The 27,501-nt window shown below is 39.5% G+C and overlaps 2 protein-coding genes across 2 annotated transcripts in view; both read left to right on the top strand.

The window, feature by feature from the left end:
• The window catches only part of dock1 (dedicator of cytokinesis 1), a 79,753-nt gene extending 56,221 nt beyond the window's left edge, over window positions 1-23,532 (top strand). Inside the window, exons 28-52 of the mRNA XM_077625429.1 lie at window positions 293-394; window positions 1,343-1,437; window positions 9,278-9,356; window positions 9,526-9,626; window positions 10,357-10,415; window positions 10,660-10,808; window positions 11,707-11,792; window positions 11,861-12,017; window positions 13,026-13,066; window positions 13,144-13,234; window positions 13,502-13,621; window positions 14,111-14,200; window positions 14,284-14,388; window positions 15,394-15,535; window positions 15,613-15,694; window positions 17,219-17,303; window positions 18,216-18,302; window positions 18,413-18,589; window positions 18,768-18,851; window positions 20,480-20,617; window positions 21,394-21,545; window positions 21,616-21,814; window positions 21,884-22,058; window positions 22,657-22,814; window positions 22,905-23,532. Of these exons, the coding sequence (XP_077481555.1) occupies window positions 293-394; window positions 1,343-1,437; window positions 9,278-9,356; window positions 9,526-9,626; window positions 10,357-10,415; window positions 10,660-10,808; window positions 11,707-11,792; window positions 11,861-12,017; window positions 13,026-13,066; window positions 13,144-13,234; window positions 13,502-13,621; window positions 14,111-14,200; window positions 14,284-14,388; window positions 15,394-15,535; window positions 15,613-15,694; window positions 17,219-17,303; window positions 18,216-18,302; window positions 18,413-18,589; window positions 18,768-18,851; window positions 20,480-20,617; window positions 21,394-21,545; window positions 21,616-21,814; window positions 21,884-22,058; window positions 22,657-22,814; window positions 22,905-23,000 (2,850 nt within the window). The 3' untranslated portion in view covers window positions 23,001-23,532. The remainder of the gene's footprint in view (window positions 1-292; window positions 395-1,342; window positions 1,438-9,277; window positions 9,357-9,525; window positions 9,627-10,356; window positions 10,416-10,659; window positions 10,809-11,706; window positions 11,793-11,860; window positions 12,018-13,025; window positions 13,067-13,143; window positions 13,235-13,501; window positions 13,622-14,110; window positions 14,201-14,283; window positions 14,389-15,393; window positions 15,536-15,612; window positions 15,695-17,218; window positions 17,304-18,215; window positions 18,303-18,412; window positions 18,590-18,767; window positions 18,852-20,479; window positions 20,618-21,393; window positions 21,546-21,615; window positions 21,815-21,883; window positions 22,059-22,656; window positions 22,815-22,904) is intronic.
• A 509-nt stretch (window positions 23,533-24,041) lies between these two features.
• On the top strand, window positions 24,042-27,366 carry foxi1 (forkhead box i1). Its single transcript, XM_077625795.1, has 2 exons — window positions 24,042-25,565; window positions 25,696-27,366. Exons 1-2 carry the CDS (start codon window positions 24,926-24,928, stop codon window positions 26,175-26,177), a joined length of 1,122 nt encoding a protein of 373 aa, XP_077481921.1. The 5' UTR covers window positions 24,042-24,925; the 3' UTR covers window positions 26,178-27,366.
• Window positions 27,367-27,501: the final 135 nt, after the last annotated feature.

The following is a 27,501-nucleotide window of genomic DNA, read 5'->3' as shown; positions in this document are numbered from 1 at the left end:
TGGCATAAGCTCAAACTGTTAATTGAAGGGGTATGGAAGGCCTCCGAAGACCGCCTATCTGTGGTGTGCAGTGCCGCTAACCGAGCCAGCTAAGGCGGCCCTTTAGGGACATCACAGGCTTTCGTAATCAGCCGAGACAAGGGGAGGCCAGCGGGTTAATGAGATCGAACACAGTGCGTGAAGGAGGCGAGGGGTGTCCCGTTTCCAGACTCCCATCCAATCAAGCCTGCAAGTCCGTGGGAATGCGGTCCCTCAATTTAACACACTTCTTCTACATGTTTTTGTTGTGCAGGGGAGTTTCGTGGCAAGCATGACCGCTACTCTGAGGCAGATGGACGACTACCACTACGCACATCTGATCAACACCTTTGGAAAAATAAGGAGCGATGTGGTGGTGAGTCTTCATATGCTGACTTTTTTTTGCAATTCTAAATCCTGATTTTATTGTGGTAATTTCAATTTCTTCACTGACCCTCACTGGCTTGAATAGTAGAACTTGTGCACCAACTCCGTGACCTTGATTCTCTTCTCCGGTGAGGCTGTTGGCAAGACAAACAATCACTGTGAGGAGGCTGGAATCTTTGCACAGATTGATTGTTCCTCTTGCAGCCAGGGCCACATTTCAAAGCTGTCTGCAGGTCTCACACAGGAGATTTTTTTCCCCCTTTCCCCAAACACGCCACCTCAAATCCCACAAAGATGCAGCTCAGACTGAACCTTTGAAATTGGTTACCATTCTTTTGTCTTTGTTATTGGGCCTTTCCAATATTCAGTGTATGAAAACATATAAGCAGCATGAAATTCAATAGGCATATCTATTAAATGTAGACTCTCCAAAAAGTCTCAAGAAGCAATGCCTGGAGAGACGCACAAGCTCTCACATTTAGTTTGACAGTGGCAATTTCTGGAGAGAAAATGACTGTTTTTAGGGCTCCTGCAAAAAGGAACTTAAAAAAAAAATCCTATTGCTACCAAATTTAAAAGACGTCCATCAACGGGTGGACTTTGTTATACTTTTTAATCATTGGCTTTGGAATTTGAAATTTCACAGAGCAAAAAATTGTTTCCTCCATTTTTGGAGGAAATAAATCAGAATTTTCTTCAGAATCCCAACTATATTCTACTTCTAACTAAGAACAAAAAATGTTATAACATTTTTTGTTGTTGTAGGAGACTCTACTCTTTAGTTTTGTAGTTTTTTGTGTTTGTGTAGACATGTGTGTATGTATGTATATATGAATTGAATTGATGTGGGTTGTAAAATATCCGTATAAATGCTTTTAGTCCCAGCAAAGTTCCTCTGCCTGACCACCACACATTGTCATCCAACTTTCTTTTGCAGGACTTCCTCATGGAAACCTTCATCATGTTTAAAGACCTCATTGGGAAGAATGTCTACCCCTCGGACTGGGTCATAATGAACATGATGCAAAACAAGTAAGTGGCGAGCTGCTGTGGCTTTTAAAGTCCCCACGCTGACGTTGCTAAGGAACAGGAGTCAAAAGTGGGTTAGCATGGCTGCTCCTTGTTCTCCTCCCTCCCCCGATCCCTCCATGCAAATAATATCAATACCAGGCCTCGGTGGCAATGCCGCAATCAGATGAGCAGCCAGTAAACAATCGCATGAATTATAAATGCTAATCGCGCAACATTTAGTATTTGTGTCATTGGTTATTTTATTCTTTCCAATCCTGTTCAACGCCACATTGGTTGAAATAGATTAAGCCGTGTGGTTTTTCAAGAGCTACTGACAAGTGCTCCCATCACCACAATATTAGCTTCAACAATCTAGTGCATCAGGTTATATTTGGAAAACAATGCACAATTGTGCCTTTTTGGCAGCCATGTTGGTGCGGACAAAATTCCTATTAATGGAAATCTACTGCATGGCCATTGAAAATTGATCAAACTTTTTAGGTATTTTTCATGCTGTTTATATTCATGTTAATTTACTAATCCAAATCCTTTACTGATTCTCTTTACATACCATCTTTTTATTTACAATAAGGATAAAAGTAAACATTTTTATTCATATTTTATTGAATTTGATTTATTTAATAAAGGGACAGTACATAATAATGAGGATATACATATTCATGTTAATGAACATATTTATGTGTAAATATGTTAGATTATAGCCAAAAGCTAATTTCCATCTTTAGTCCCTTGTGCAGGTTTAAGATAAAATCAATAAGAGAGTGGAGGGAATAAATCCTCTGGTATGATTTACATTTAATTTTAACCAAAAAAAAAACAAGTGCTTGGTTGTACATGATTTACTTCCCCAGGTCACACAAAATGGTTATCTGGCCTTGGGTATGAAATGGAAAAATGATTTTTTGCCATTGTAGGCTATTATTTTACTCATGATAGTACACAAACTAACAATCCTGATGCTGGCATCACTACTAAATCTTGTTACACAAGTCTCATAAATATGCTTAAAAATCACACACACCATTTAGCCAATTGGAAACAATGCATAATTGGAACCCATTGTGTATTGGTCTTTCCTTTTCGATTGGTATTGTATCAAATTTGAATGCCTCACTCATGATGGAGCTTCTACAGCACCCCCTCATTTTAAAATGTTCTTCCTCAGCTGGCATGATCTTAAGTCACTCCCTGTAGAAAACTGCCCAAGTCACAATGCAGTATTTTGCAAAATTACCTCTCATCTTTATTAGACGTCAGCACGTCCCCTAGGTAACCTTGTGTCTTTGTGTGTTCTTGATCTTAATTAGCACATGTTGGCTTAAATATCCTCGCTGGGAGGGCAAGACGAGTGCGCTACATGTTTTTTTAAAAAACTTTGTCAAACAACAATTGCGTGTCCATTTTGCACAGTCAGCTGAATGTGTTCCCTCGCCAGCGAGTTTTGATAGTTAGGTTGCTTACTGCTACGGATGTGCTGAATCACAAAGCTGCACTATAAATCATCCTCATCTTCATCATCATCATCATACGTTGTAGTCCTCCGCCACTCTCCCAGCTGCTTCATTAAAAGATTGGGCTAGAATTAGAATAATGAGCGTGTTTCAACATCATGCATTTGCAATGTTGTTACTTGCGAAGGAAAACATCCCAGCTAAATGCTATTTAATTAGGACGTTTGGTGAGACAAAGGGGGAACTGACAGTGTTTAAATTATGTGATACCACAGAGCATTAACCCATTGCTTGTCATTGACAGCTAACATAACATTAATTAGTGAGTTAATCTTCGATTTCAGATCGGCACAGATTTTCGGTACAGCACTCTATTAAGATTAGAGGGTGAAGTTTGGTTTGTCACGTTAATTACGTGACCGGACGTTTGGTCGCCGGACGTTTGGTCGCCCGGGTGAATATAATTTTGAGAGCTGGTTTCAACAGTAGATATTTAGATATTAAACTCTTTCTCTCATGAATATAATTTTGCGAGCTGGTTTCAACAGTAGATATTTAGATATTAAACTCTCTCTCATGAATATAATTTTGAGAGCTGGTTTCAACAGTAAACTCTCTGTCATGTTGTCAAACGTCCGGCGACCAAACGTCCGAGTACCCGTTGATTATGAGGCTAGCAACGTGTTGGGAGTCATACAAGTTTAGGCACATAAAACTCCAAAAGTCTGTATATTTACAATAGAAGCACAATACCGATTAGACAGAGATCATGACTTCTATATCATAACAGAAAAATGTTGACATTTTGTTCCTGCCTAGAAACTATTTTACGTCAATATCACATAACACGATATATGTAAGCCATTTCCTCACATCCTCCAAAGAAACTTTGATTTTTTTCCAACTGCTACAAGACCTAACCCCATGTACAATTACTAAAATTTAACTAAATACCCAGAAATTGTCCTTTCGTCACTGCATGCACATTATTTTGGCAAAGTTTGGCTTTTTTCTTTCTTTCCATTTCGTATTCTCATGGCTAAATGGATGGCACATTCATCACGTGTGTGAAACTGAGCAAATCGCCTTGGATCTGACACAAAAGCCTTGTGACCTTCCCCTTATCTCTTCGCAACTTTCTTCTCAGACAGCGTAGATGATGATCATTACCCAGGATGCTCTCTGAACTCAATTAGCAAGTATGATCATCCGATAAACTTTCATCAGCACATGTCGCCGCAAGGAGATAGAAGGTTGCTTCTGCCCCAACCTAGATTGACGATTCAAAATGGCGGCCGTCCATCAGCGATAATGAAGTGATTTCTCCGACAGCAGCTAATTGTTCGAGCATATTTATAATTCTAATGAAACGTTTGTACCGTATTCAAAAGGCGCTTAATGTAGAGGGTTGGCACCAGAGCACTTGACGTTCATTCTGACACGGTGATTAATGGTTCGGTGTTACCGTGGCGACTGTTGTGACTTGAGCTGCATCTCAAAGTTGTTGTAAAGTAAAAATTTCCTTGTAAAATGCATGAGAGCGAATGCTGTAGCTTCACTGTTCACTACAATATAGTAGATTTATTAGCCCGGGTCGTCATGTTTCGGGAGTTTGCCTGAGTGAAATATTTTTTCATTAAATATAGCATTATCTGGACTATAAGTGCCACTCTATTTCATAGTTTGGCTGTGTATTTTTTCTCTCTCTGACCACCAACATGCTGTTTTTTGGGCTGTAGTTATCAGAAAAACTTCCTATTTAGCCTTTTTACTATTGTTATTTTAACATAGGTTTGTTTTTGCTTTTTGTTATTGAAGTTGCACTCCCAAAAATGCGTCTTATATTCCAGCGCGACTTATATATTGTTTTTTCATCTTCATTGTGTATTCTTTGGCTGGCGCGACTGATACTCGGGTGTGTCTTATAGTCCGAAAAATACGGTATATTTTTGTCATCGCTGTTCTATTACTTGTGCTCAAAATTTCTTTTTCTTTTTCTTTTTCGTCCACAAAATATTCTCTCCTGATAGATTTATCATGTTTGCTTTGCTAGTAGTTTTTCTGACTTGTACACCACTGTCAAAGGACAGGTTCCATTTTTCTACCTCCAAGGACGATTTTACAATGGAGTTTTGCCATGTCATCAAAATGTGCACATTTGTCCTCTCAATAGGATTAAAAATACCTTCTGTAGAGGAATTCAGCTCTGACAGTTGCAGTAAATGACTTGAAATTTTCTCAATTAATGCTAATGATGACGTGAAAACTGTAGTAAATGTTATACTACTAGTCCAGATGTTGTTTGCTTGTGTTAACAATGACAATGGAGACAACACATAATTCACATAAGATGTTTCACGTACATCATTGCCTAAATATTCAACAGTCACATTTGATTTAATTATTTAATGATTATTTAATGAAATTGAAAAAAAGTCAAATTTCTAACCATTTTTTTGGTATTAATTGAATCTTAATTCGAGAATGTGAAAATGAAAGGATAAAAAACTAAAAATGAAATATTTTTAGAATATACATTTTTAAATAACTGTTTTAACAATTAATCAATTATAAACAATTCACCCATTAATGAAAAAAAATCAGTAATGGCTGAGAAACCAATTCAAAATTCCTTCCAACTGCCTTTTCAACAGAAAACTTGCAGCAATTTCTTCTAAGTGCGGTCAGAGTACATTCTATATCTATCTACCTCATTAGTTTTTTTTCTTCTTCACACTTTAATTAACGGTAGGATGTGCTCACGCCAAAAAAACTCGCCTGTGCCCCATCCCCGTTTTTCCTGCTCCTTTTAGGCCAATTACATATCAGCGCTCAGGCAGAATCCCATCTTCAAACAGACGTTCAAGTACCGGAGCATATTATTAACATCTGCAGTAACATTATACCTCCACCTGCTTTTGAATTTCAGTTTCGTTCAAAATTCCCTCGCCTCCACTTAGCGGCACGGCACCTGTTTGCTTTTGTCTGTTCACCTTCCCTGAAAGCACCTTAAATATCCTGTCTTAATATTTCCCAGCTGGCGGGATACAGCCATTGGAAAGCCATTTTGGCATTAGCCTCAGCGTTAAGTATATCAGCTATATTGGCATGTGCACAGCGGCAGAAAATTGACTGAGGCGTGCACAGGTAAAAGTCTTAAACGAGGAGCTAGGGTGGAATTACACATGAGTGATATCTGTTCAATCCCTTTGGAATCCCCTTTTAAACGGATTGGGCGTCTCTCGCCGTCAATGGAGGCTTAGGAGTCGAGGCTAATCTCGAGGTGTTCCATGACAGTTAACTTTTGGATGAGGGGGTTCTTAATATGTATGGACACCAGACACGGGTAGTAAAAAAAGGGGGGGGGTTATGAATCGTGTGTTGGTAGTCTTGGCGTTTATTCCTGTTCAAGGTCAAGCTGAGTGAGCATAACCGAATGCTGAAATTCAAATGTCACCCACATATTCATAGTTGGGCATTCAACCTTGGAACTACCCCTTTTTTCCCTTTTACAATGTGTCAGAGCCGCAAATGATTATTTGGAGAAGTCGACAAATCGGCTCATTAATAAATCATGTTATATACCAGGGGTGTCAGACTCTGGTTGGTTCGCGGGCCGCATTAACGTCAACTCGATTTCATGTGGGCCGGACCATTTTAGATATAATATTTTGATTGTTTTTTATAAATGGATTAAAAGAACTGGATTAACAGCCCTGAATATTCTTTTTTTTATAGATCTAAAACAATGTTTATTTTAGCTTTTTTTAAACATATTTTTAGATTTTACAAAATGATTTTTGAACTAAAAACACAGAAAAAAATGATTAAAAATGTACAATTATTGATTTAAAAGGGGGAAAATCAGGACATTTAATATACATCTATACTCTTCATTTTAATTTGATCCTAAAACAGAAAGTCGGCACTCATGATTTACTTTCCCGGGCCACACAAAATGATGCAGCGGGCCAGATTTGGCCCCCGGGCCGCCACTTTGACACGTGTTATATACTGTTATATTAATCTGGGTTTTACATTTTAGCTGTAAATGTGGAATGCAACCTGAATTTATGCGATGAGTAGAGGTGGGTTATGATTAGTTTGGAAATATTTAATTGTGTTGTTGTTATTTCATTTTGAGCAATTATGAGGTTTTTTAGTCGCTTTCATGACACGAGAGTTCAGAGATTTTTTCCCCCAATTTTAAGAAAAAAAAAGTCATTTAAATGAGATGTTTTGCCATTTTGGGGATTATGATTAGTTTGGAAATATTTAATTGTGTTGTTGTTATTTCATGTTGAGCAATTATGAGGTTTATTAGTCGCTTTCATGACACAAGAGAGTTCAGAGATTTTTCCCCCCAAATTTTAGGAATAAAGTCATTTTAATGAGATGTTTTGCCATTTTTGTAAATGGCATTTATTTAGATCGACAACAAATCAAAATTTAAAATACTGTGGCCATTTTTTCGAGGTGTCCCTTGCCTGGTGCCCATATTTGGCTGAGATAGGCTCCAGCACCCCCGCATCCCTTGTGAGGATAAGCGATATAGAAAATGAATGAATAAAAAAAGCGATTATTTTCAGTTTTTACATTCTGTTGATTATCTGAAATTAAACAAAATAATAATTAGGATAATGGAAAAAAAGAACATATTGGTATGAAAATAGATGAACATTTACTGTTTTTTGCTTTTTGGTTTATTTAAAAAAACTCATTTAAACAATTCTTGAGTAAAAAAAATACACGAGTGAACATTTGAATAAATAAGTAATAACATTTTTAGAAGTCCTCCCTTTTTAGGACAATTTGGTGAATACATTTTTCCATAACTTCATTTCCCTCATTACTCCTGACCAATTTATTGGCCTGTTGTGAAAATCCCGAGAGCCGACCTCGTTTCACCTCGCTCTTTTTAACGCATGCATAAAATCATTCCTTTATTGAGTGCGGATATTTTTCCTCCCACTGAAGAGCTTTTTATTTGTCAGGATAGGTTGCCAAGAGGAGTTGTTGAATAAATTCTCCTGCTGCCTTTTAAAAGCTATGTGCCTTTAAATTTATTAACTTTTAATTGTGTAACATCACATTGGATTAGCTCATCAGACAGTCGTTGCGGCGGGGCGCTTTTTTGCCAGCGCTCGCCCCTTCTGCTGCGCCGTCTGGACGACACGAGCTGCTTCACTCACGATGCTTGATTCATTTATGATGAAAGGGAGGAACCTGTCAACAAAACAGCAGAATGTTTACGTCATAGTTTCGCAATTTTAACTCATTGGCTGCCATTGACAGAAATAGACATGCAAACTATTTGGACTAGGAGAGTCGGCAGTTATCATTCGAGTTTTAACGGATTGGGCATCTGTCGCTGTCAAAGGCAGAGACATTAGTTCTAACGCACATGTGTCAAAGTGGCGGCCCGGGGGCCAAATCTGGCCCGCCATATCATTTTGTGTGGCCCGGAAAAGTAAATCATGAGTGCTGACTTTCTGTTTTAGGATCAAATTAAAATGAAGTGTATAGATTTATATTACATTTCCTGATTTGCCCCCTTTTAAATCAATAATTGTAATTTTTTAATCATTTTTTTCTGTTTTTAGTTCAAAAATCATTTTGTAAAATCAATTTTTTTTAAAAAAAGCTAAAATAAACATTGTTTTAGATCAGTGGTCCCCAAACTATTCCAGAAAGGGCCGCAGTGGGTGCAGGTTTTCGTTCCAACCGGTAAGAGGAAACCTTTCCACCAATCTGGTATCCTAGAAGTGCAATCAGTGGATTGCAGTCAGGTGCTTATTTTTTTCAGCAGAAACCTCATTGGTTAAACTGTTTGTGTTGGATCGGTTGGAACAAAAACCTGCACCCACAGCGGCCCTCCAGGACCGGTTTGGAGACCTCTGTTTTAGATCTATAAAAAAACTGAATATTCAGGGCTTTTAATCCAGTTCTTTTAATCCATTTATTTAAAAAAAATCTAAATATTATATCTAAAATGGTCCGGCCCACGTGAAATCAAGTTGACATTAAAGCGGCCCACCAACCAACCCGAGTCTGACACCCTTGTTCTAATGGTTTGCTCTGGATTGTGGCAAAAATCTTAAAATATTTTAATACCAAGAACCTGACATTTGAACATGGGTGTGCAGACTTTTTCACTCTTTGTTTGACTTAAACGTGAGTGTTTTAGCTTGCTGGCATTTGTGAGATGTTCTTTTGTTTTGCAAGGCAAAAAGTAGTTTCAGTGGAAAGTGACCTTTAATGCCAGATAAAGAGGAAGGAAAAAATGCGATTATATTAAATCTTTTTATTTTTTTTATAATATACTTTTTTTATTTTGAAGGTGCACAAACTTATCAGATGTAAGTTGCAAAGCTCTCTTATCTGTGCAGGGTCTTCCTACGGGCCATTAATCAGTATGCGGCCGTGCTCAACAAGAAATTTCTGGATCAGACCAACTTTGAGCTGCAGGTAAGATATGAAATCCTCATACATTTTAACAGACTACATTGGTGCCGTTCAGATAGGAATTTAATTTGTTCTTATAGCTCAAATTATCCCCAGATGGGCCTTTTATTATTGTTAATAACAGCCAGTTAGTTAATTTATTGTGATGTTGTTGTTGTTGTTTATTTTCCAGCTGTGGAACAACTACTTCCACCTGGCCGTGGCTTTTCTCACACAGGAGTCGCTACAGCTGGAGAACTTTTCCAGTGACAAGCGGGCCAAAATCTACCACAAGTGAGTAGATAGTGTGCCATGTTGCAGTTTTTAAATTGATGATAACTCATGGTAATTTGGTTCTTTTTTAGTTGGATGAGTAGCCGGTAAATGGTAAATTAAGGTCTTTATTGTTGAAATAATTTCAACAGATATGTTTGGAGTTTTTTTTTTTGGTACAAGAAGTTTGACCAGTTGGGCATTTGTATGGTTAGGAAATTAGCTTTTTAAAATTCAAGAGTTGAAGTTTTAAATGCTTTAAACATCTTTTTATCATATTTTCTCGCTGGCAAATTGTAAAAAAATATTGAAGCATATTTGAGTATAATTATGTTTTTTTAACTTGTTCACTGCTTTGCTTACTTATTTATTTCGTATTTATCTGTTTGTTGTTATTTGTGCACTACGTGGTGAAAGCTTTAAATCACATTATATTTGTATAATGACAATAAAAGCATTCAATTCAATAGATGTCCAATCCAATTTGACTGGGGGACATTCCTGTCAAAATGGATTGGATGTCTATCACTGTCAAAGCCAGCCAATATGTTAAGTAGTCATTTGGGTAAAAAAACAACAACAAAAACGCAAAGAAATTACATGTCAAGTCTTCCATTTTTAATTAAAATGCATACTCTAATAAATCAATCAAAAGTTCCAATTAAAAATCTAATGCACTTAACATTTGTGTTTTCAATTCAATATAGTCCATGAATTCAACAGCCTTTTTTTCTTCTCTTGACGTTTTCAGATACCAGGACATGCGGCGGCAAATTGGCTTTGAAATCCGGGATATGTGGTACAATTTAGGTAATTTCACAAGCGCAATGTGTTATTTCGCTATTGATTCGACTCCATTATTTGCCGGCTGGCCCAATAACTGCTGTGAAATGGGGAAATTGTTCTTTTAATGGCCTTACTTTGTTGTGCACTGAGAGGCATCATTGGTGGCATGACAATTCTTCACCTCACTTTTTCTTTCCTTAAATACTGCCGTCTAATTGTCTACCACTTTCTTTGGTTTTCTTATCAATTCAAAAATGTGTCCCCCAAGGTCCCCACAAGATCAAATTCATCCCCGAGATGGTGGGCCCCATCCTGGAGATGACGCTGGTACCCGAGATTGAGTTGCGCAAGGCCACCATCGCCATCTTCTTTGATATGATGCAGTGCGAGTTCCACTTCACGTGCAGCTTCCAGAGGGTACGTCCGCAAGTGCCACCTTGACTTACTAGTTATGAGATAAATGAGTCATTATAATCATAATTGTTCATAGATAGCCCAGAGTTGCTCTAAAAATCAAGTTATTTTTTTGTCTTTACAATAATAATAATAATAATAATCGGACATAGGCTTTTACAGAGAAGGGATTGTGTGTCCTGTTACCGCAAGTTTAGAGTCCTGATGGATGTGGGAAAAAACTGTCCTTAAGCCTATTTGTCCGTACTTTTCGAGACCTATAGCGTCTGCCAGAGGGCAGCAGCTGGAACAGGTTTTGACCAGGGTGGTATGGGTCCCCGACAATGTTCCTGGCTCTGCTGAGGTAACGGTACATTGAAATTCAACCTTCTTTCTTTTGTACCCACTTTAATGGTCTTTCAAAAATTAACTGACTGTTATTGACCGGGCTAGAGTTGGACAGAACGTCGTAAAAACCATTGTTTCGGAAGTAATAAAGGATATTTCCATTTATTTCAATGGCACAATTTGATTTAAGACCGATTTGAGTTCTGCTCGTGATTACGGAATAAAATAAACTTGTAAATGGAGACAAGGCTTGTATTCCTGCTACAATGGGAGCGACTGTGGTGGGGTCTAGTGGGGGATAATAAACGGCGGGTAGCCGCGAGCCAGCTTGTAATTGGGCAAAACTCATTTTGTGTTGTGTTGCGCCACGATTATCAACAGAGGCGCCGAGAGCAAGCTAATGTTATGCCTCGTTATGGCGTAATATGAAGTTTTTCTGCACGAGGGAAATCCACTTTGGCGGTCGGTGCGTATTCTGCGTGAGCGTCGGTGCCCTTAAATGACACCATAGTGGGTTCCTTAAACTTCTATTTTTTGGGTCATTTGTGATTCTCAATTCTCTGTGTGATTGCAGTTCGAGACCGAGATCATCACCAAGCTGGATCATGAAGTGGAAGGCGGCCGTGGGGACGAGCAGTATAAAGTTCTCTTCCAGAAAATGTAAGAGCACGTCGCGTTGTGTCCCCCCTGCGGGTGGCGCTGAAATGCTGAAGCGCTTTGGTGTTTAGTTTGCTAGAGCACTGCCGGAAGCACAAGTATTTGGCCAAAAGCGGCGAGAATTTTGTCACTCTTGTGGTGCGCTTGCTGGAGCATCTGCTGGATTATCGCACCATCATGCACGATGAAAACAAGGAGAACCGCATGAGCTGCACTGTCAACGTATTGGTCAGTACACACGCCGGTTAAGTAGAATTTAAAATTGGGTTTTGGGGATTAAATAAGCACCTGATTTTTTTTAAACTGAATTGGTTGCCATTGACGGCGTTTGACTTGCAATGTATTTGATGTGGGAGTGTTGGCGGCAAATTCATATTTGTTCATTCGCTGTCGACCCTCCTAGCTCAAATGGGTACTCGGACGTTTCGTCGAAAGACGTTTCGTCGAAAGACGTTTGGTCCCCGGACGTTTGGTCGACCGGACGTTTGGTCGACCGGACGTTTGGTCGACCGGACGTTTGGTCGACCGGACGTTTGGTCGACCGGACGTTTGGTCGACCGGACGTTTGGTCGACCGGACGTTTGGTCGACCGGACGTTTGGTCGACCGGACGTTTGGTCGACCGGACGTTTGGTCGACCGGACGTTTGGTCGACCGGACGTTTGGTCGACCGGACGTTTGGTCGACCGGACGTTTGGTCGACCGGACGTTTGGTCGACCGGACGTTTGGTCGACCGGACGTTTGGTCGACCGGACGTTTGGTCGCCGGGTTGTTATTGTTGAAACCAGCTCTCAAAATTATAATCATGAGAGAGAGAGAGTGAGTTTAATATCTCAATATCTAATATCAAAATCAACAGTAAACTCTGTCATAATTTGACAGCGAGTGAACCCGGCGACCAAACGTCCGTTCTACCAAACATCTGTTCTACCAAACGTCCGTTCTACCAAACGTCCGTTCTACCAAACGTCCGGTCGCCCAAACGTCCGGTCGAACAAATGTCCGGTCGACCAAACGTCCGGGGACCAAACGTCTTTTGACGAAACGTCCGGTCACGGCTCAAATGGGTTGGACGTCACGTACTCATAAGCTAATTTAAATGAACAGAAAAAGTTGGGCGCTGCCTGATTGAATGTGGTGAAGGGAAAATGGAAAATATTGAAATAAAAATCGAGAACGCGTGTAACCCTCAATTGAAAACGAGTGCTTTAAAACAATTGTCCTTTCTCTACACAGAATTTCTACAAAGAGATTGACCGGGAGGAAATGTACATCCGGTGAGCGCTTCTTCCTTCAAAGCAACACCGCTCATGACAAAAAACAGTCCCACTTACTTACTTTTGTCTCAAATCAGGTATTTATACAAGTTGTGCGATCTCCACAAAGAGTGCGACAACTACACGGAGGCGGCTTACACGCTGCTGCTACACGCCAAGCTCCTCAAGGTACAGATGGATCAAATATTTGCATATTTTCAACTGTCTGGGGATTGTCATCACGTCCTAATTAAAAGGTGTTGCGATTGTAGTTGTGAATTGCGGCGAGGTCGCGTCAAATCAACAAAGCACGTTAGCACGTTAGGTAAATGTGGTGCTTGGTCTGTCGGGAAAAGTATAAACGAGAGGGGCAAAATGGATCGCTGACGTCTGAGTCGCCTGCGTACGTGCAAGCCATTGTGTGGTGGTCAATGATTAAACGGCCCCATTTTTCAGTGGTCCGACGATCAGTGCGCCGCCCACCTGACCCAGCGAGACGGCTATCAGGCCAGCACTCAAGGGCAACTCAAGGACCAGCTCTACCAAGAGATTATCAATTACTTTGACAAGGGCAAGGTAAACTGCACATTGGCACGTGAACACGCATTTGCTTGATGTTTCATTGTAGGTTCTCTGTTGAGTTGCCTTTAAAAAGAATTTAAAAAGATATATTTTTGTTTGTTTTATATTTTTTTGGCTGGCTGTTTTTTTAATGTCTTTATTTTTTATTTTGTTTTTATATTTTAATTGCAGTGTTTCATTTTCTTGCTTGCAATTTTTACAATTATCCGAATGTCTATGAGTTATGAAAAATTGTGTTTTGATTCTATCTATTTTTAATAGATTATTTTTCCTTTTGGTCATTTTTTATTTCACTTTTAGTTTGATTTATTTTACATTTGTGTCTTTTTAAAAAAAATGCATTCATCCATTTAAGAGACAGCAGTTTTTTTATTACTTATTTTATTAATTTGATTTATTCCTCTTTGAGTTAAATTATGTATATTTTGTTGTTGTGATTTTTATTATTTAAATGCCCATGTGTGTTTCTATTTAATGTTCCAGATGTGGGAGGAAGCCATCATTTTAGGGAAGGAACTCGCCGAGCAATACGAGAATGAAATGTTTGACTTTGAGCAACTTAGCGCATCCCTGGTAAAGTTTTTAAAAAATATTTGATCCGACATCACAAAAACTGCATTTACTCATTCTTAGCATCACTGTCTTGCTTTTTACAGCGGAAGCAGGCTCAGTTCTACGAGAACATAGTCAAGGTGATCCGACCCAAACCCGACTACTTTGCAGTGGGCTACTACGGCATGGGCTTCCCCTCCTTCCTGCGGGTAAGGGGGAAAAAAATCATACATTTAACCTAATGGCTACCATTGACACCAATAGACGTCCAATTCATTTTGACTGCCAACTGTCATTTGTTTAATGACTGTTTATATCATGGAACTCAGAGAATACTCTTTAGTTACTCTTTTCTTTTTTATGAAAAAATATTAGGAGTGTCATAAAAAAATCATCCATAAAAAATTATGAAACAAGTACATTTTCAAGGTTAAAAATAATTGAAAAGAATTGTACTAGTATTTTTTCATTTCATTTTCATCAACATTTAAACATTGAATAAGAGAATATGTTGTGATGTTTTATCTAAAATCATATAGATAAATGCAAATGACGTTTTTATTTTAATTTTATTTTTTTAATGACAAAACTAACACTAATAGCAAGCAAATGTTTTTTTCTCCATTTTATTTTAGTGAAAAACAAAACATTTGATGCATTAAAATAGAAATACATAAACTGGAATAAATTGGACGTCTGTCGCCGTTAGCGACAGCCAATGCATTAAAAGTAGTCAAAAAGACAAACTTGACTTTCATACGAATTAAATCTCTTTAATATATCCTGTTCTCTTCACATATAACTCGTAGACACAATTTCATCCTCTTATCTGCCTACTTGAAGACTCACAGTGACTTTATTTGAAGTGACATTGACAAAAAAAGTCCTGAAGGTCCACTTTGTAGAACGCTTCTTGATTCACACTTTGATTCTTTCATGTGCTGCGCAGACGGCAAATTGCACTCTTTTCGTGTGGTGGGTGCTCTGTTTTTTTGCCTTGTCTTTTCACTCCTTCATTCCCCGCGGCGACTTTGTGACTTCATCCAAAAATAGTCACATATCCTTGTACGACATGGAATCTGCGACGTTCGTTCAGGAGTGACAAGGATTGCCTGCTATTGGCACCGAGAGAAGTCCAATCCATTTTGAACAAGTCGGGCTGAGAGCGAATAATGAAACGATGGCAATGAATAAGTACATTTTTGACCACCCAGAACAAGATGTTCATCTATCGCGGCAAGGAGTACGAGCGCTGGGAGGATTTCGAGGCCCGCCTCCTAACGCAGTTCCCCAACGCCGAGAAGATGAAAACGACCACGCCGCCTAGTGACGATATCAAGAATTCCCACGGACAGTGTATCCTCATTTCGATGTTTTTTTTTCTTACCAAGTTTTTCTCAGCAAATTTTGATCCTTAATGTGTACGCGTGAAGATGTCCAGTGTTTCACTGTGAAACCTATCCTGGATTTACCCGCCAAGTTCCAGAACAAACCTGTGGCAGAACAAATCCTCAGGTAATTTGGGAGAAAGGCCAACTTTATAACCGTCTGTACATGCTGTAATACCACAGACAAAAGATAATAGCGAGTATTTTCCAGGAATGCTCTTATTCTGCTAGTATTCTGTTCTATAATGAGCAAAAGACACATTTCCCCTCTCTTGAAATTGGAAAAGTTCAAAAATCAATAAATAAAAAAGTGAAATGAGGACCTAAAGGTAGTTTTTTTTTCCCCATTGGAACTCATTTAATGGAAAGTCACCAGTGTATTTATGACAAACTACATAGAACAAGGGTGGTTGGTTCCCCGGCCGATTTAACGTCAACTTGATATCACGTGGGCCGGACCATTTTAGAAATAATATTTAGATTTTTTTTTTTATAAATGGATTAAAAGAACTGGATTAAAAGCCCTGAATATTCAGTTTTTTATAGATCTGAAACAATGTTTATTTTAGCTTTTTTTAAAATATATTTTTAGATTTTACAAAATGATTTTTGAACTAAAAACACAGAAAAAAATGGTTTAAAAAATTACAATTATTGATTTAAAAGGGGGAAAAATCATGAAATTTAATATACATCTATACTCTTCATTTTAATTTGATCCTAAAACAGAAAGTCGGCACTCATGATTTACTTTCCCGGGCCACACAAAATGATGCGGCGAGCCAGATTTGGCCCCCGGGCCGCCACTTTGACACATGTGACATAGAATAATACTTCATATTAAATCTCCTGGTGTATTTCGCTAATATCCTCTCCTATTATGATACACTCACCAAAATTCAACAATATATCTTCAGCAAACTACGGGGAATAATACCTCACATTAACGATAATGTTGATTACTATCCGGATATCTTAATAATAGTCTGTTAATCCCTATTTTGATGACGTCATGATCAAAATCCACGTTTCTTCCTCTAAATTGTGCCCTCAACAATTTTTTTTAACAAACCCAATGAACTTTATAATTAGTACCTTTCAGAAATGTTATCATTCCAGTATGCCCTCATTTGATGACACCATCAGAAACTTTTTTATTCCTTCAAATGTTGTAAAAGTGGACTTTTTGGAAAGTAACTTCCTTCCTGACGTTGTGTGTGTTTGGCTCATCCACATAAATTCACCCGCATCCGCAAGCCGCCGAATGCATCAGTGGGCATAATTAAAAGCGGGTGTTTACTCGCGGCAACCTTTATGCAAATACACCTGGGCGACAGCTTTTATCGCGGGGCGGCAGGCCGCCGACCCTTTTGGTCACATCATTTGCTCGCGGCGTCTGATTAACATGCGTTGACCCTGCTTTTTTGTCATTTCAAAAGAAAGCGTCTATACATGCCAGAATCTGCGACCTCTGACCTCATCCAAGTGACTCATGGGCTTAATTGGCTGTTAAATTTGCTCGATTAATGATTTGTTTGTCAGATCCTATAATTCAAACGTGTTATCAGATGTTTTTTTAGGTGAGGACAGCTTTTCATGTCTTGTGCGTGTGATTTTTTTTTTAAATTGTTTCATCTTCTCTCTTTGAAAGCTTTTACACAGTAAATGAAGTACATAAATTCCAGTATTCACGGCCCGTGAGAAAAGGCGAGAAGGACCCTGACAACGAGTTTGCGGTGAGTAAAATTAGAATTTTCTTGCAATATGGTGAAAACTTTATTTTGAACATCCCTCGTCGAGTAACACCTCAAAATTAATTAGCGCCTGGAACCAATCACATGTCTTATGATAACATTCTCTCTTGCGGCTATAATAGGGAAAAAAATGCGTACTCTTATATTTTCATTATATTTTACTATATGTATGTAATATATATTTACACATATTTTCATTGCGGCTAAAAAATGAAAAAAATGCGTACTCTTATATTTTAATTATATTTTACTATATGTATGTAATATATATTTACACATATTTTCATTGCAGCTGAAAAAGGAAAAAAATGCGTACTCTTATATTTTCATTATATTTTACTATATGTATGTATAATATATATTTACACATATTTTCCTTGCGGCAAAAAAATAAAAAAATGGGTACTCTCATATTTTCATGATATTTTACTATATGCATGAAATATATATTTGCAAAATATGCATTTTCTGATTGAAAATGTACCAAATCTGCCTACACAGTAAAAAAAAAAATATTCGTCATCAATGTCTTTTCTTAAGGTGTGTCTCAAATCTGGCAACATTAAATTAAATTAAATTAAATAATAGGTTTGAAATACACCGCAGCGGGTAACACTTTAAATTTAAATGCTTGAGTATGGGATTTTCAAATATGTTTTTATTTAGATTGCTTTTCCTATGTTGACATAAGCAAAAATAGTTTCTCAATCAAAATGTCACAAATTTGGCAACACGGTGAAAAATTAATGTCTGATTAACACATAAAACAATAGCTCTCGATTAGGGCATCACAGACATGCTGTTATTTTTTTTTCAATATTACCCTCACATGACGATATACCACCCCAAATACTAAAGTGTGGCCTTTTATGAACATCCTGTTTCTTATATCAGAACATGTGGATTGAAAGGACCACTTACACGACTGCCTACAAGCTGCCGGGCATCCTCCGTTGGTTCGAAGTCAAGTCGGTGTGCACGGTGAGTGGCGTGCGTCCTAATCGGATAAAGTGCTTCTCCGGCCTGCCTATCGATGGACGCTATTACGGCTATCGACGGGCGTATTGACACCGTGGTATGTCTGTGGTTAGGATGAAATCAGTCCACTGGAGAATGCCATGGAGACCATGCAGCTGGCCAATGACAAGATCAGCAGCATGGTGCAGAAGCACCTCGGTGATCCTAACCTGCCTATAAACCCGCTGTCCATGCTGCTAAATGGCATCGTGGATCCCGCCGTTATGGGGGGCTTCGCCAACTACGAGAAGGTGGGGAAAATGAAAATGTCAAACATGATTCATTTACCAGGATTTTTTTATTTTTAATAGATGCCTTGTAGTAGTTGGTTGAAATTTTAGTTGGTCATAACTTGACTAGGATTGGACATCTATCAATGTCAATGGCAGTCAATGAGCTTTAAAATGAGTGTGGGTCATCCCTGTGCAGGCCTTCTTTAACGACAAATACACACACGAGCACCCAGAAGACCAGGACAAGATGGACAAGTTGAAGGATCTCATTGCATGGCAGGTGAGAATGTGTGACAACTTCATTCACGTCTTCCATTATTTTATTTTTTAGTTTGAATCCTGTTAGCCATGGATCAAAATTAACTGAAGTCAAAATACATTTTGAGGGACATGTTTTAAATGCTATCTGATTTTTCAGAAGAAATGTGCATTGGTTTTGGTAGTTAAAATAAATGCATTCAGGTTTCAAAACATTTGCTGGGCAGGGTTAGGGTTACATAAATTGTTTTTTTTAAATTTTAGGATTAAAATGCTCAAAAATAAATTTGAAGAATAGAAGGGATTTATTTAATGTTTTCAGATTCTTTGCTACACTTTTTATATACTATGCTATAGTATGCTATGCTGTGCTTAACAGTTTCATGTTTTTCAATGGAGAGCAACAATAGAAAAATACTCTTTGGTACCTTAAAATGCTCAAAATTATTGATACAATATTTTTAGCATGAAAAAAAATATTCATGCAAGATATGGAATAGTTTTTGGATAGAAAGTAAATATTTCCATTTTTTAGGGGCAACATTTTCAAACTTATGACTTGATATGGAATAGTTTTTGGATATAAAGTAAATATTTCCATTTTTGAGGGGCAACATTTTCAAACTTATGACTTAATTTCTTCTCTACTTCTACATTTTTCCACAGTTGCTTGTAGAATACCCGTATGTCAAATTTTCACTCACATTTCAGGATAAAAATATAAACAAGTTAGGCTCATATTTTGGAGAAAAAAAAACAAGGAAAAAAACAGTTTACAGTTACTCAGATCCCCTCTGTAGCCACTTTGCTAAATGACGTCACGACAGGACAATTTGGGCAAAGTCGGGTTGCGCGTGGGGCAGCTTTTCAGCCAGCCATCCACAAATAGCTGGCGCGTATCTCCGCGCGTTGCCATGACGCCACTCGGGCGCACTCAATCATCCTCCTATGTGCTCGGCTCTATAAAAAGAATGCCAACCGGTGTCCTGGGAGACAGCGAACCTCCCGCATGACTCTTAGGTCTCTCGCTTCTCGCACCGTATCTGCGGTGTATTTGTCTCGTCGTCCTTCGCGATGGCGCCGGTGTCCTTTCCAAGGAGCGCTGCACTCCTCACAAAATGATGATGATCAAGTTTTGTGGACTCAGGGGAAATCCCTGCGGTTGAGCTGGGCGTGCACCATCTTGACGTATCATAAGATTTCATATTTGAGGGGAAAAATGCAAATATTTGAAACCACTTCCTTAATTTTAGATTTTTTTTTGACAACTCTGAGGTAGATTCTATTTTTTAATTAAAGTTACTGAGATACAAGAAAAAAATAGAACAAAAGTGTTGAATCATTTTAATTTCGGACATATATTTTTAAAATTTGAATCAATTTTGAAATTCACAAGATTTTTTTAACCAAGTTCATTGGAGTAATTGAAGTAATAAAAGAAAAGTGCAGATTTGTTTGAGAAGGAGAAAAGCAAAGATCCTAATGCCATCAATGGCAGTGAAGCATAGTCATTCAATACCAAGTATCCCACTTGAAATGCATTTACTATCTAACATTTTTTTTTTCATAATTCATTCCGCCTACAATCCAATCACTTTTTATTTCCACCTAATTCTGATGATGTCGTTGATGTTTTCGGGATGCCGGCAGATCCCACACCTGGCGGAGGGCGTGCGCATCCACGGCGACAAGGTGACCGAGGCGCTTCGGCCTTTCCACGACCGCTTGGAGGCCTGCTTCAGGCAGCTGAAGGAGAAAGTGGAGAAGCAGTACGGCGTCAAGACGCTGGTGAGACTTTATACAAAACATAGCTCTGACCATTTCCCGGACGATAGACGTCCAACCCATTTAATTTCAATATACTATCAAAAAAAAAAAAAAAAACTAAAGCATATTGGGGCCTTAACCTGTTTTGATTCATCTTTGTTTTGTTTTTTATTTGATTTTCTAAAATATATTTTCATGAAAAGAATGTAAAAACAATATTGAAGCAGTCATTTAAAATTTTTAAATATGTAACAATTCATAATCTAATAAGAACTATATTCAATCACCAGAAATATACATAATATACCTTTTGAATATATTTTTCTTTACCTGAATAACAATCATACGTTTATTGACTGCCACGCTAGAAGTCCAATTCATTTGAACTGGGACAGTGGCAGCGAATGAATATTGAACGTCTACTAGTCTTAAACTAGTAGTCATTTAAATTCACAGCAGAAAGAGCATCATTGACAGTCTTGCACCGTCACTGGCACTGAAAGAGTTAATAATTAAATACATATATTCTATAGTCTTGTTACAGAGCACCCCGATATTTCTAAACAAAGAGTTCTACGCTTCAGTCGAAAACTATTTTACAACATAACTAAAAAGGACGTAATGTCACAGTCAAGTGTCAGCAGCTGGAAATTACAAAAAGACAACTGCGCCATCCTCTGGCAGAGAACGATAACAATACAACTATACTCACTTTTTGGAGGACAGTTTACAAAGACATTCATTAGAAAAATGCAGTATGTGTATATTCAATCAATGACATGTGTTTGTATTGGCAGCCGTCAGTGGACGAGCGCCGCGGTTCTCGTCCCCACTCCATGATCCGCTCCTTCACCATGCCGTCCTCACAGCGACCGCTCTCTGTGGCCTCCGTCGCGTCCGTCAACTCCGTCTCCTCGGACAACTCACCCTCCCGGCCCGGATCGGACGGGTAAATAAGGAAAGGTCAAGTCCCCGGCCACTAGGTGGTGTCATAACCCAGTTACGTTATGTTGCGGCAGCTTTGCGTTGGAGCCGCTGCTGCCCAAGAAGCTCCACACCAAGTCGCAGGACAAACTGGACCGCGACGAGCCCGAACGCGAGCGTCGGGACAAGAAGAAGGAGAAACGCAACAGCAAGCATCAGGAGATCTTCGACAAGGAGATGAAGACCACCGAGATCTCGCTGCAGCCTGCCGAGGCCGTCATACTCTCCGAGACGGTAGCGGGAACGCTTCGGGTGGGTTCCGTCGACACTCGCCGCCAGGCTCACGTGTTTCTTGGCGCGCAGATCAGCCCACTTCGGCCTCAGAGGCCAAGGAGTCAAGTGCTGAGCCAGATCGCGGGCGACCGCCGGCTCTCCGTGTCGCCCGGACCGCCCGCGTCCAACTCGTCGTGCTCCACGCCGGGACCGCCGCCCATCACACCGCGCAGCAAGCTCTCTTTCAGCCTGCACTCTGGCTCCAGTGAGTAGTTTTTTCCTTTTTTTTCTTATTATTCAAGTGAAAATTAAACTCTGCGATCAGCCTCTGGCCTGGAGACAGCTGGGATTGGCTCCAGCACCCCCCATGACCCTAATGAGGATAAAGCGGTTCAGAATATGAGATGAGAGAGATGAGAAAATAAAACTTTTTGGTATTGTTTTATTTTTTTATTATTATTTGATACACTGAGAAAACAAATACCGTATTTTCACGACTATAAGGCGCACCGCATTATAAGGCGCACCCTCAATGAATGACACCTTTTAATTTTTTTCTCCATATATAAAGCACACTGGATTATAAGGCGCCCTGTCTATTTTTTTAGAAAATTTAAGTCTTAAGTGCGCCTTATAGTCGTGAAAATCCGGTACATTTTTATAAGATTAGAATTTTTGTATTATACTAGTTGTTTCTTAAGAAGAATCCAGGTTTTTTAGGAAAAATGTACATTTTATTTTGTCAAAGTACATAAATGAAGCTATTTGGATAAAATAATAATAATAAATCTGTAGAAAAAAAACTCAACAAATTTTATTTCAAAACACAAACGAAAACACAACGCCATTGTCCTCATTTTCAGATCTGGAAGTGAACGGGATTGGTTGCGCTGACAAAGCAGAAGTCCCGCCCCCTCTTCCCGTCAAAGGCAGCACTGCCGATTACGGCAACCTTCTGGATAATCACGACTCCAGCACCCCCGCCACTATCGCCACCACCACACCGCCACCCCATCAACGGGTGCGTATGTCTTCATGACTCCTTTTCTTGCAAAAAAGTTCAACTTATACTTCCATGCCTTATTTGTGTTGATTTTGTTTTGGGGTGTAGCATTTACCGCCGCCACTACCAAGCAAGACGCCACCGCCGCCACCACCCAAGACCACCAGGAAGCAAACATCTATCGATTCAGGAATTGTACAGTAAGCACAGAGACGCCCCCAAAATGGCGGCCGCCCCCACTCAACACACACCCGCACATTCCTGACCCACATTGACAAAATGAATACCTCATTGCGATCCTTTTGAATTTTCATAAGCAATTTCAAAGTCCCACTATGTATTGTACAGAGGTTTGTATATATGATTTTTTACGTGATACTTTATATTAACGCAGTATTAGATCCAAGTGTCATTTTTACAACAGGAAAGAAACAAACCAAAATAAAAGGGCTGGCGAGTGACTCTTACTGGTGAAAGATTTGGCATATTAAAAGTGTAGGATTTGCAATAGGAACATTTCCAAATTCAGTCATGGCACCACTTCTGAATAAATATTCACATTTTATGGACTTTTTAAACAAAAAACGAAAAAAAAACTTGTGTGCTGACTCCTTGTTTTGACTAACATAACTTAAAAAACAAGGTTAAGATACTACTAACATTGTTTATTTCGTTTTGTTTTTCTATTACATTTTGGTATCTCAAAATTGGGACCAATGTTCCCTCTAAGCTGCGCGCGTGCACATTTGCGCACAAAATAAAATCCAACCTGAATTAAAAAAAAACAAACACATTACATTTTTTTCTGTGCCATTTTGCAACACAACTCAGAGAGTGGCAGCCTGTCATTGACAAACGACAAGAAACGCAAATAACGGATAAAACTAAGATATGACTGAATGTTAACGACATTGATTGGCTGCGTTAGTTATTCAGCAGAAAAATCATTTGAATGAAAACGAGTGAGAAGGACAGACGTGAAAAATAGGGTACAATTTAAGTCCGATTTGTGCAGATTCTAGTGACATGTATTAAGATGTTTTATTCATGGATATTAATCATTACGTTTTATAATGACTAGATTATTTATTGATAGTAGACATGCACCTGCAGGTGTGATACTGGTGTGTGCCCATAGCGAGCATTTATGATGTTGCTCACACTGGTCCTCTGTGTTGTGCTCAGGGAGATTGTCTGTATGCCCAGACAAATTAGAGGGAACATTGATTAGGACCATCCTTATGAAATAATTTAGCATATATGAAGGCTTTTATTGTATTTAGTAGGTTTCACTGGTATGTTGAAGATTTGAGGGAAATGTGCATTGATAACAGATTAAGTAGTTTTACTTTGTATGTTGTAAGGAAAGGTACTGATATTTGAAGTTGTTTCAAAATTGACTTTAGTTCGATATAACTGCCAAAAATCCAAATAGTTTTCCTTTTGACTACAACTGAATTCAAACAATCACACTTTTTTTAAACAATAAAATCAATAGTAAAAATGCACAATAAATTTGAATGCATCATTTAAAAATGCCATTCAGGTTAATTATGTTGATGCTGTCCTCCAGTATTAATTAGTTTATTCAGTGTTAATTATTTCCAACTGGTGAATATGCATTAACATAAAGATAACCGGGATTGTGCAAAGATGACAACAAAAATATCGGCAATCCGTAGCTATTATTTATAATTGTTCACTTGATGTTTACCATCTGATTTATTTAAAATTAAACGTTTGCATTCTTGCCGCAAAAAAAGCATAAGAATCAAAGCAAAACTAAATATTTTTTTGCCAAGTGTCCTTTTAAAGTACACATTTGTGACTTGGCATTTTTCTTTGATTATAATCTAATTACATTGGCTCCACTACTACAAAAAGCAAAGTAAAAAAAAAAGTAAGGCTTCTTTTGCTTAAAAGAGATGCTATCACATTAAAATATATAGATGCTATCTGCCCCCATTGAAAGGCAGATTGCGCTGGATTGAAAAAGGAGGTGTGACCGCCCCCTTTAAAAAAAAAAAGAAAAAAATCTCCCGGGGGCTCCACCTGGCCCCCTGCCCATAAATACGCCTCCCTCTCCGGGTTAGGAGTTCAGTGCAGTCCGGAGCGCTTGGACCAATTCTATGTGGATTATGAACGCCTTTGGACCGCAGCAAGCTTCCAGCCAGCAGAGCAGCAGTAGCCACCCCTCCCACGAGCTCCTGGACATGGCCGTGTACTGTGACAACTACAGCCTGTACCAGCACCAGAACCTCCACCAACTCCATCACCCTCAAAGGCCCCCTAACCACCCCACCGGCTACGGCCTAAGCGACTACGCCGCCCCGCCCACTAACCCCTACCTGTGGCTTAACAACTCCCCCGCTTCGCCCTACCTGCACGCCGGCTGCGGTGGAGGTGGTGGAGGAGGCGGCGGCGGCGGCTCCACATTCCTCCAGTCTGCCGGCTTCGGCTCCGGCGGTCAACGGCAGCTCCTCGCGGGCCCCGGCGGGCTGGCGGGCGCCGATTTAGGCTGGTTGTCCATCTCCAGCCAGCAGGAGCTCTTCAAGATGGTCCGACCCCCGTACTCGTACTCAGCGTTAATCGCCATGGCTATTCAGAACGCGCAGGATAAGAAGCTGACTTTAAGTCAGATTTATCAGTACGTGGCTGAAAATTTCCCTTTTTACAAGAAGAGCAAAGCCGGTTGGCAGAACTCCATCCGGCATAATTTGTCCCTCAACGATTGCTTCAAGAAGGTGGCTCGGGACGAGGATGACCCCGGTAAGCGTGTCCATTAAATGGCATAATTCAGTTTTATTACAATGTTTTTCTGGCATAGCTATCTTTTGTTTAGAATGCAAATAATGCAATACAACAAATATACAATAAAAATGATGTTGACTCCTTCTAGGTAAAGGCAACTACTGGACGCTAGACCCCAACTGCGAGAAAATGTTCGACAATGGCAACTTTCGGCGGAAGCGAAAGAGGCGAGCCGACATCACCACGGTGACCGAGAAGCCCGACTCGGACGCCCGGCAAAAGGTCGCTGACACGGCCAGCTTGCTGAGCTCGTCCCCGCCCAGCCTCGGCGGTTCTCCGGCGTCTACGGAGCCGCGCTCGTCGCCGCCCAACTCGGCCGAGCACAGTCCGTGTTTCGCCGGGTTGGCGTCTAGCGTCAACACGCTGTTGGCCGGCGGAGCCGAGGCCTCGTCCAGGGTCCCGGAGCGGGACTTTGGCTCGGAGTTCCCCCAAAGCCGTGAGTGCATGTCCGGACTGGGCTCCTACTCGCCGCCCTCCTTATTCGCTGACGGTAGAATGAACTATTACAACCTCAGCAATCACTTTACCGTCAACAACCTCATATACAACCGGGAAGGAACTGAAGTTTAATGAGGATTTTTTTTGTTTGTTTCTCTTTTAGAAAATGTGATCATAATTTATGTCATTTAAAGTCCTTTTGTATTTTATTAAAAGAGTTGGTCACACTTTGTAATCAAATCATGTATAGAAATTATTTTCATATTGTATATATTTTTTATTTAACCCTTTATAGGGCAAGAGACTAGAAATAAAAAAAAGGGCCATGATTTTTTAAAATAAATAGTAATAATCATTTTTTATAAACAATTCATGAATTAAGACCAGTACATGTTAATACAATTTTGACCAAATTAAAAAGTATATAAGCAGAAATACACCAATTTTGGCCCTTACTAATGCTCAACATTTTTTGCATTGTATTTAACACACACCACTGTCATTGGCAATTATTACCGTCCAATTTATTTAAACTGGGAGGCCTGGCTGTGACGTTTTATGTTTCAGATGAAGTTATAATCTGGCATGGACCATGACCTTTCCAACTTTTACCCTGCGTACATTTTAGCGATTTGACATCACAATAGTTTAGCTCCCATTCAACAAGTGCCATATAAAGGGTTAAACTCACATTGCCATTTGAATAAAGGTATTTTTATGGTCTTATAGTTGTCTTTCAGTGTCTTTTTCTGATTCTCAATACATTTTTTTTTAGCGTTCTGGCCCAAATTAAGCCCCTTCTAACTAATCCCGGATTGTCTGCAGTTAAGTGGCTGCAAGTTGTCAAAGTGTAAAACAGAGACATTTTCCGCCTGTCGCCCCCAATCGGCCCTCCAAGCGCCCCCCCTCATCTCCGCCCCAGTTCACAAGTTCAGCTTTTTGTCTAAGGCCCGTTTGATGTAGACCTGTCGGGAATGTTTGCACCTGTTCCTGGACGTTACACATGTGGAACAGTCGCTCCTTTGCGGAAGAGCGTCCGACCGACAATGTCTCTGGCGGCGGGATAATTGAGTCCACTGAGGCGCTGCGTGAAAAGGGGAATTAATTGAGCGGCACAATGGTGGCTTGGCATCGGGAGCGCCCCCCTCCCAGGCTGCGATGAAAATATTGCCATCTGAAGATGTGGGAACAAACCAACTCGGGCCCTCGCTCCCACAAAGGACGCCTTTTGTGCCATTATCGGGGAACAAAGTGGAACCTTGTCGTAACATTCCCAAGTTCTCACACCTTGAAGAAAAAAAATGGGACTTACAAGTGGACTGAAAACATCCGGAGGACAAATATGAGTCGTTTTGGTTCCGAACTTTCAAAAACTCAAATTCCTCATTGAAAACTCAAGCATGAAATGTAATACAATGCATAATAATACAATAAAAACGGCAAATGTTCATCTCAA

This window comes from Stigmatopora argus, chromosome 18, assembly GCF_051989625.1.
Source record: "Stigmatopora argus isolate UIUO_Sarg chromosome 18, RoL_Sarg_1.0, whole genome shotgun sequence".
NCBI lineage: Eukaryota > Metazoa > Chordata > Actinopteri > Syngnathiformes > Syngnathidae > Stigmatopora > Stigmatopora argus.
This window is presented reverse-complemented; position numbering and strand designations above follow the sequence as displayed.

Bases quoted from the DNA above. Each gene is read 5' to 3' on its own strand.
- foxi1 (XM_077625795.1), top strand. From the start codon at position 24,926: ATGTGGATTATGAACGCCTTTGGACCGCAGCAAGCTTCCAGCCAGCAG. The intron at 25,566-25,695 runs GTAAGCGTGTCC...GACTCCTTCTAG, and splicing joins TCGGGACGAGGATGACCCCG to GTAAAGGCAACTACTGGACG.